Genomic DNA, 10,157 nt, shown 5'->3' with positions numbered 1-10,157 from the left:
ATTCTCTTTCTATCAATATACTCTTAATTTTCCATGCTTAGCAAAGGAGGCATGTGCGAAATTCAAAGTGGGAATTGCTGCCTTTTGCCTTCATTAATCTTTTTCCAAGCAGTTGTTGCCCAACAGATGGAGAGGAGAAGTGGCGAGGCAGGAATAAGAAGCCTGGAAGCAAGATGTTACACAGAATAGTTTTAGAGGTCAGGTTAGGGCTGTGACAGGAGGAGACAGATTTACACAGTCCATAAAGCAGGTTGGTTGTTGTTTTGTTGTTGGGTTTTTTTTCCCAAAGAATGTAGCATTTTATTTGAAGTATAACTTCCAGTAAACCAGGCTCCCACCTAATGTTCTTCTATTCTTATGCTGTTTTTCACATACCTCCGATCACTACCCTTCACCCTTTTCCCACATATGCCCCCAATCTTTAGTGTCCAGGGTATGTATGTAGTGATAAAGGCAAGGAGTGGCTGCAGACAAGTTCAGTTTGAGCAGAGAGTATCATCAAAAAGCTGAGAAGGGATGGCACTGGAATAAAGGAATATTATCTGGTTGGAGAATATACAGTCTGAGCTATGTGAATGTGTGGATAAAAGCTGAGGGGGTTGGCTTGGTGATCCAGATACAAACACACTGTTTTGAATTCAGGGTATTGTTAGGATCAGTCTAAGAGCATTGCTACGTGTTGAGCAGATTATAAATTAAACTTGAGTCATGTCACAAAGTTTTATGCATGCTCAAGGTCATAGAATCATAGAATGGTTTGGATTGAAAGGGACTGTAAAGGTTATCTAGTTCCAACCTCCCTGCTATGGGCAGAGACACGCTCCATTAGACCAGGTTGCTCCAAGCCTTGTCCAACCTGGCACTTTGCAGTTTATGTATCTGGGGAGACAAACCAGGGTTTGGCTCAATGGAAACAGCCTCAGTCACACTGTGATGAAGCCTCCAGCCTCTTGCTTTACTACTGCCCCCCTGGATCCTGCTGTCAGTCCTTACTGCCCTGTGGGAACACGCCAGGGCTCTCCACAGCCACAGTCTCTCTACACCAGCACTATGGTTCAGCAAACACAGTAGGAAAGAAACCACTGAATACAGATGCTGAAAGTATCACCTAACGGTGCTTTTGATCCTGTTTGCACTAAGTTATCAATACAGCATATGGCAGATCAGCCATATCCTTGTGTTCTTGTGTTCAAGGAGCTAATTTCTGGGGAATATAATGCCCCAGCAGCCAACACTGCCATTGCTTGGCATGATACTACTCGCACTTATCATTACGAGCCTGCTTCTGATCCAAATATGAAGGGATTTAAAGATACATATTTTATTCTCCTTACTTGCCTTGTTTCTGAGCTTTCAGAGGATGCTCCATTCATAGATTTGAGCCCTCATCCTTTACTACAAGAGCTAGAAGCCTACTTCTTGGTTTGTTTCTAAATGTATTATTCTCATCAAATGGAAGCTGAGATTCTCAAACAGCTTCTTGACTTCATTGATGTCAGATTAAGAAAAGCACCAAATATTGTGACATTTGTGTTAATATCATAAGAGGTACCAACACTTCACACACACGGATGATAAAAAAGAGTGTACGCAGACTGGCTCAGTTGCACATACTGCAGCTGGTATAATCACCACACTGCTTTCTCTCCTGAACTGGTACCTCAGCTGGTGACAAGCACACAAGTAACAACAAATTCCAATCTGAGAAAATTTTACATATTTTGTATTTTTATTACATTCATTTTCATTACATTTATTCCCTCCCCAGATATGCAAGGAAAGTCACCGTATCCTTTACTTTCTGGATGCTGGGGATCTGCAGGAACATTACCGCAGTGGTTCTTTGATCCTTGGCGTTTCACTACACTGGCCCACCCCTGCCCCAGAAAACTACCTCATGCTTTATGCTTAAATCAAACACTAACACGGGACACACACATACAAACTATAAAGACCTCTCTGTGGATGAATGGCAGACACAGCAGTGACCCTGCAGAGAGGGCACAAGCGTGCAGCATAAGGGAAGCACTAGACACATGATAGCATGCTCAAAATAGAGGACGATAGTTGAAGAGGAGCTATATCCAAATTCATGGCACCTTGGCTTTTCTTGTGCTCCTTTCACATCTGTAATTAATTATTTGACCCTTAATTATTTGAGCTGACACCTGGAAGCTGCTTTGGCTGAGCCTCTGAATAGATCAGGAAGCCAGTGAAGGTAATGTACTTGCCATGGTTGCTGTAGGCACCATAGCCATCGTGCTGGTGGCTGTAGAGCCAAACAGTGTCCCCATATTGCAGTGGCAGCATAATACTCTGGCTCTGCATCTCGCGCCTCTTGGAGTGGTTGTCATCGTAGATCATGGCCTGCACCTCATTGTGGTTCTTCATAAGTTTCACTGACATAGTCTTAAAGGGCATTTTGCCGATGGTGAAGGAGAAATAGTATGCACCAGGTATACGGCATGAGAAGATGCCAGTGGAGGAATTGAAATCTTTCCCAATGTTCACAAACTCCGTGTCAAATGTGATGGGCTCATGCTGGGTTTGCTTGTCATCTGTCCCCAGGAGACTTTGTGAGCGGGCAACAGAGAATGCAGAGCGGGGGTCTTGCTCCCTGCTTGGTTGATCAGATAACATGTGTGGCTGTGAAACTTCATTCTGCTCCCTGGGAAGCTGCTGAATAGTGTGATGGTGTGGCCCCACTTCTTGAGAGCTAAGAGCATTCTGGAAGAAGGCAGAAGTGTCTGGGTAGATTAGGTAGCCATTGAAAGTTGTATAGGGGCCCACATTGCTGTAAAGAGCATACTTGGGATCTCCATGTAAACGCAGCCAAACAGTGTCACCATAGTCAAGCTGCAGCATGGCACTCTGACTTGCTACCTTCCGTTCCTTGCGGTGATGTTCATCATACACAATCACTTGCACCTCATTCTTGTTTCTCATCAGCATGACTGACAAATTCTTCTTTGGGTATTTCCCAACAGTGAAGGAGAAGTAGTAGGCTCCAGGGATCCGACAGCGGAACAATCCGGACTTGGGATCAAAGTCATTGCCAATGTTCACATACACTTTGTCGAAGGTAATGACCATCTCGGAGCTCCCTTCCATGCTGCTGGTTCTGGCCACAGAGAAAGCAGAGCGAAATTCTGTACTGGCATCTGCTGGGAAGGCATCTGTAGGCAGAAAAATCATGCAGCAAAGGAAGCCAAAGAGAATCTGGACCTTCAGTGCCATCATTGTATCTGAAAGGAAAAAGAAGCATGTTTTAGCAGGAATCCCATTAATTTAGAGCTCATTCTGCAGTTGAAACCCAGATCTGAAGTCTGATAAACAACATGAAGGTCTATGTCCAGATACTGAGGAATTTTCCTGTGCATTCTCTGATGAGTGTGTAGGACCATACCTCAGTTCAGATCCAAGCACCATTCTGATATTTTCCTAGCAAGAGCTGGACCTTTATTCCCTGTACTTGTAGGAAGAAAAACAATCTTCTCATTTGAAAGCCTGGCTATCCTACCGCTTGTCTGCAAAACACTGTGTTGCTCACAATGCAGAGGGATCTCAGAGTGTGCTGGGGCTTTGCCAGAGCTCCTTTTTGTAGTGCTTTTATTCATAAGACCAAGGATGAAACAAAGCCCTACACAGACCCTCTATTATGCAACTGAGACACAGCTGAAGGGCAGGAGGATAGGACATATGCTCTAGAGATTCCCATGCAGATGCCATTGCCTAGCACTGCACTGGCTGTTTTCATAGGATGTGGAAGCTGGAAGCCAAGTAAATTGGTAGGCCCCATTATTCAGGCAGACTTTACCATGAATCTGTGAAGATTTACACTGTGAAGAGTGTAAAGAAACCAGAAGAAAAGAGAATGTTTAGGGAAGGAAGGAAAGAAGACAATGGAGACAATGAATGAAATGGAAAAAAGAAGGAAAAGATAAATAAAGATAAATAAATGGCAAGTCTCTTGAAGTATAAAATCCCTGAGAGAGCTAAAATCCCCAAAACAGGGCAACTATCTGTATCTGGATAGTAGACCAGAAAGAAGAAACTTTGACCCTTAAACCAGAGGGATAAATAAGAAGCTAATGGGATTTTCTGCTTCCAGTTTCTGTGTTTTTTTTTGTTTCTGGACTGAGGCCAAAATCCTCTATTAGTGCTTTCAGGCTGAAAACAAACCTGCCAGTCATTCCAGCGAGAAGCTCCTCTCCCTGTCACCTCTCTGTGCTTATTAAAATATCATTCAGGCTGGGAGGCAACTCCCTGGTTTGCAGTCTGCTCCATCTGTCACCCCAGAACTGGGGGCTTGCCAGCCTGCAAACAATGAGTCCACAGACCAGCAGAACAGGAGCAAAACGTGCTACTCATCGGGAGGAGGGGTGAAGGCAAATCCTGAATTAAAAAGGATAAAGGGGTAAAAACTTGAATCAAGTGGGTTGGCCTAGGAATAAAGTAAAGCAGATGGAATCCACATAGACTGCGAGGTGGTAATGGTGTCCTCTTTTGACAAGATGCGATAGCTAGAATCACTCATCAAACCAACATGAATCCAGCTTAACCTAAAGTCCCTGCTCTGTCACGCTTGGGAATAAAATCAAAACGCAGCTCCAATAGATATGAACTCAACAATTAATTAGATTCTCACTTAATTACATGAAAGGGACACACTAGCAAAGACAAAAAGAACTATTCATCCATGCGCCAATTTTGCATTAGATTACTTCTCTCACAAACATCTCAGTATTTTCCTCTATGCCCCAGATTTTTTTTTTCCTGACTTAACCCACTTCTCCTGAGCATCTATGAGACCCCTTGGGCTGTACTGAAGGGTGCTGAGACAGTCGACTCCTGTCCTATTGAGGCCACTCTCCATCTTTGAAAGGTCATGGAGATCAAAGGAGGTCCCTGGTGATGGGAGAAAGGCAAATGTTGCACTCATCTTCAGAAAGAACGAGTGAGATGACTTGTGGAAATACATGCCAGTTGCCCAGTTAGCCCCTCACCTTGTTCCCTGGGGAACTCATGGAGCATATTTCTTGGAACATATTTCTAGGCAAAGGACATGACATTTAGTGTGCATCGATCAGCTGAGGATAGATCGTGTCTAATAAAACTGGTTGCCTTCTTGTGAGAATAGACCAGAGGTTGTCACCCACCTTTTAGCAAGGCCTTTGTTACAGTCTCCCAGAGCATTCCTGTATCCAAGTTGTGATGTTACACTCTAGATAACTGGACTGCTAAATGGGTGAAAAACTGGCTGGGTTGCCAGGCTATAGGGCTAATGTTTTGTCCTCTTCAGTATTTTTTGGTAATGACCTGGAAGAAACAGAGTGCCCACTCATCAAGGTTGCAGACAGCCCTAAAACAGAGGGTTTGTCAATACACTTCAAGTCACAGCTGCTATTCAGAGGGACCTAGACAGGCTGGAAGAACGGGGTGAATGGAAATTCAGCATGGATGAATGCAAATCCCTGTACCTGGGATGGATGTACAGGCTGGTGATTAACACTGGGAAGCAACATTACTGAAAAGGATGTAGAAATCCTGGAGAACAATCATTTGTACCTGACTTAGTGCCATGCCCTACAAGTAATGAAGGCTAACAGCACACTGGGTTGTAACAACAGAATGTAGCCAGTAACCACAGGCAGTGATTATTCCACTTTAGTTTGCACTTGAAGAGTGCAAACTCCTGAAGAGACTATCCAAGATGACTGAGGTCTGGAGCACCTGCCCTATGAGGAAAGGCTGAAGGAACTGAGCTTGTTTAGCCTGGAGAAAGGAAAGCTTTGTGTGGATCTCGTAGTAGCCTTCCAGTACCTATGAAGAGGCTACTGAGATGACAGAGCTGGGTTTGTCACTGATGTGCATGGTGAGAGAGTAACAGAGAATGGTCATAAAATACAAAGGGTTCTGGTTCACACCAGAAATAGCAAAATAATTTCGTGCTGAGGGCAATTAATAATGGAACACTCTGCCCAGAGGGGTTGTGAAATCTCCATGCTTGGAAGTTTTCAAGACCAGGCTTTATTAAGCTTTGAGCAATGTGGTCTGCATTCAGTGCCGGCCCTGCTTTCACCAGATGAGAATAGAGACCTCCTAAGTCATGATTCCTGATTCTATAACTGATTCCTATAGCTACTGCCTCCTCACAGCTGAAAACTCACTTGCTACTAACCCACTAACCCTAGTCATGACACTTACATGGGACAAAACAGCTAACAACAGGTCTGACAGACTATCTTTCACCCAGAAATTAATTCAAGAGAGCATTTTCAATAGAACTATTAAGCCACAGCTAACTGCCATGCGTTTGCTTCCATGCTGTCTTTATTTTTCCTCACTTGGCCGTTTAGCTCGTGTGCTCCTCAGGGCAAAGACTCCCTCTCTTCCCATGTCAGTAGAGCATTCGGCTATTTATTGCTGCCATTTAAACAATACTAAAAGGCCCGAACATCTCACCAAGAGCTAAACCCCAAACTGTCACACTGCGAGCTCAGCCTCTGGTTCAGCAGTATTGTTTTTGCAGAGAGCAGAGTGCTACATTTAGCACGGCAGGCTCATTTCAGCTTCCAGCACAGAAAACCAAGCCCTAAAGGCAAACTTATAAGGGCTATTAAGTGTTTCTGATTCATACTCATCCATTGCTATTTCAGTGATCATGGTGGTGTGGCTGCATGGAGAACCAGGATGACTGTGACATGGCTGCACACTCTTGAGGCAAGAAAAGACAAGAAAGGATTTGGCATTTGCATTTTTAGCCACAGTATCAAACCTGGTTCTAAAGCACTGCCTGTGCTTTACAGCTCTCGGTGTATCCAGGAATCAGTGAATATACTGCAAGCACATCACTGCTGGCCAAAAAACCACAAAAAGAGTTTAAAACCAAGTAAGAGTTTAATAAACTCTGTAGTGAATCTGACCTTATGTTTCTTCAAATGACCACACTATCCTTGTTTCTGTGCCAAAGCTAGTTTCTCTGTAACAAGGTCATTTATTAAAGGTTGGGTCACTGAGTTACAAGACTCTCTGCTGCTGCATTCTCTTCTTTATCAGTTCTTCCCAGTAACTTACTGGCAAGTCATTTAAATAAGGCAGTATGGTGTTCTTCCATTAGCAAGTTGTTTCCTTGACAGCTCCCACTCACCACTTTCAGGACTATTTAAGTTCTTTATCTTTTTAAAATAATTTAGAAAGTATCTAAGAACTGCCTTTCACACTAAACCAGCCCAAGAATAATTTGCCAGTCATTAGGAAGACTCAGCTAGCACAGGGCTGCCATAAACAGAGGCAGCTCATGACAGTTCTTGGACTTGGGTATTAGTGCATTAACTCTGAAAGATAAAGCTTTCAAAATGCTCTGTTGCTGCCCCTGCAAATGCTTCTGATGCTCAAGTCTTTTACTGAAATAGGTCTCTTCCAACAGGGAAGAGAGACCACCAGGGATGTGAAGCTGTCCATGGACACTGTGGAATCAGCATTCAGTTCATGCTATGGCATAAATGTTGAAACTTCAGAGTGAGGTGAAAGATGCAGGTTAGAGGTGAAAAGTGGGTCTTCAGCATGGGCCACGCATTGCCATACATAATAACAACTGTGTTGTTTGTATTACATTTACGTATGAATCAGGGCCCTTTGACCCCTACCTTACCATTTCTTATTGTCCTAACACCACAGAAGGATGCAATGAAGCTAAGCAGATTCAAGGGATAAACAAGGTATGTTACTGCCTTTATACTAGGCAGCACCAACAGGGACAGCAGCCCATAGGGAAGAAGTCAAGGAACTAATTATGGAATAGAGGGCACAAAACACGTAATGGAGTTAAATCACTCAAATGCACTGGTATTAAATTTATGACCTGAAAAGAAGGGGCTAAAATGGCAGTGACTGACATAGCAGAACAGGAGTTGCAAATCCATTTTGAAAAGAAAGAAGCAGAATTCACCATTTGCGTGACCCAGGAAACTTTAATAGCTTTGTGCTTGCTGGAGGTGGTTTTTCTGTCCTGGAACACAATCAATCCACCACTGGAAAGACCTTTACTCTTCTACTGAAATCCATGGGTTTACAAAAGGCCTTTCAATAACAGAAAGGTCACCCCATTTCTGGACTTGTAGGCCAGATCTTCCTGCAAAACTCACAAGGGTTTTCTTTTTGTTCCAAAATATTAATGAGCTGGATGCCCTAGTCCTACCTTAGGCAAGGGTCCTTTAATTTCAGTGGGAGCTTTACCCAGAATTATGAAATATGAAACAAAAGTGAAGCAGTGCAGTTGGATGAACTGTTAGTAAAAGTTCTCAGAATCCTGTAAGCTGCCAGAGCAAAGCCTTGTTCTTCCTAGCTCTAACTCTAACATTTAAGGACGGCTGCAGATGTTTCTATTATTCGAATCAGTGAAAGCCTGTGTAATGAACAGCTTTCTTGCACTACGGTTAGCAAGATTTTTTTCCCCAGATACCACATACTGCCTGTTCCACTCATCCGATACAGATTAAAAGCATCAGATAATGATGCAAATGCACCGCTTCTTCCAGCATCAAGCAGAAATTAATTGTAGCAGATCCTCAAAAGCACAATCTTTATAAAGAGACTGTGCAACAAAATGAGGGATTCATGTACGGATTTGTCTGTTCTCTGCTTCTGATGAATGTGGGGTTTTTGAACTCTGGAACAATCCTGAGAGGTACAACATTGTCTGAAGTGTTCAGAGTGCTTTTTGGAAACTAAGCTATACTTTGAATGACAGAACTGTATGGTATTAATATAGAAAGTACTTAATTTAAAATGTTTTCTTAAGCCAAAGCAGTCCTTTAACATAATAAACCAGCTTCTGTGTACTCAAAGATCTGCGGAGAGATAAAAAGTCGTTTGAAGTGCCTCAACTCCAGCCATCATCAGGCAAAGGAAATGGAGAGGCTTAATTCTGGCACAAACCTCTAATGTTAGCCTGCACTTCAGAATATTAATTAAACCTGCTGTATTTCAACCGAAGCTCTAACAACTCTGTTTAAGCTAAATCGATGACACATGACAGGATGTATATTCACTGATCAAAATGGAAACACAATTGTTCTGACATTAAGATTTTTCTTCCTGTAGCATCATTCAAGGAAATCTGTTATGCACAGTTGAAGTGCCAAGCTGACACACCGCGTCTTCTGTTTTGGCTACTGCGTGTATTGAAAAATACATTGATTTAGTCAAAGCGATGTTTTAGTAGAGAAGATGGATGAATAAACCCTAGATGGGAGAAAAGAGTTATTCTAACAGACTAATGCTGTAATATGTAATATAATCTTTTTGCATCCTTTTCTAAATGAACAAATTGCACATGTCCAACTCTCTACCACATACGAACTCCTCAAGAAAACAAGACTGCAAAGCAAAGAAGCACACTCTAATGCTGATCAAGAACAGGAAACGTAGTTAGAAATTTTGAATTTAAACTGTGGTTCATAAAATGTGTTTAATACTAGAAAGGTGTTCTTCACATGCAGTTAAACAAACTGTTGATAAGCTATCAGTGAAATCACACCTGAAATAAGCAATGAAAAGTGTTAGCCACTGCTAGGAATGCGTTCAGTGATAAACGTGTTTTGGGAAAGCAGAGGCCAGAGAAGACTCTACACCACAGCTTCAGAAAGCCAGAAGTCTTTTGCTGTGCAGTGTTTAACACAGTTACCTTGAGACATAAAACACTGACACCATTTCAAAAGCAGGAACTTTTGCATGGATCCAGTTACAGTTACAGTAATGTCAAAGTTAAACCATCCCTTTTCCCACCCCCAACCTAATTTCCTTTTTTAGCCTGGTTTATATTTGCATTTCTTTCTCCTGCTGTGCACAAGAGATGCTGAGCCTGTGGAACGAGGCTTTGTTGAAGCATCCCATCTCTCTGGAGGAACCGTATTGCTGCACCAGAAGGCAAATTAAACTGGCATAAAGGATCAACAGAGACAGTCCGGCCTGGAATACCAGGAAGTGTTTTGATAGGTAAAAGAAAGTAACTGACACTTTGGCAGCATATGCCATAAGGATCTCGGTTAAGACAGAGACAGAGGCCCAAAAGGCAGGCTGGCCAGTGCAAAAGCTAGCTCTAAAGAGAAAGGCACAGAGAATGGAGCAGAGGACACTTTCATTGTTCCGGGTGG

The 10,157-nt window shown here is 42.8% G+C and overlaps 1 protein-coding gene across 7 annotated transcripts in view; it reads right to left on the bottom strand.

The window, feature by feature from the left end:
* Window positions 1-1,707: 1,707 nt before the first annotated feature.
* Window positions 1,708-10,157, bottom strand: part of C1QTNF4 (C1q and TNF related 4) — a 35,151-nt gene continuing 26,701 nt past the window's right edge. For 5 of the 7 annotated variants that reach the window (XM_065684674.1, XM_065684681.1, XM_065684680.1 and 2 more), the window contains exon 2: window positions 1,708-3,245. In XM_065684674.1, the coding sequence (XP_065540746.1) occupies window positions 2,149-3,245 (1,097 nt within the window). In that variant the 3' untranslated portion in view covers window positions 1,708-2,148. Of the gene's footprint in view, window positions 3,246-5,159; window positions 5,320-10,157 lie in introns of all 7 variants that reach the window. The other 2 variants (XM_065684675.1, XM_065684676.1) reach the window with 1 other exon arrangement.

The sequence above is a fragment of the Lathamus discolor genome, chromosome 6 (genome assembly GCF_037157495.1).
Source record: "Lathamus discolor isolate bLatDis1 chromosome 6, bLatDis1.hap1, whole genome shotgun sequence".
Lineage (NCBI taxonomy): Eukaryota > Metazoa > Chordata > Aves > Psittaciformes > Psittacidae > Lathamus > Lathamus discolor.
The sequence above is the reverse complement of the archived record's forward strand: the minus strand, read 5'-3'. Positions and strand labels throughout refer to the sequence as shown.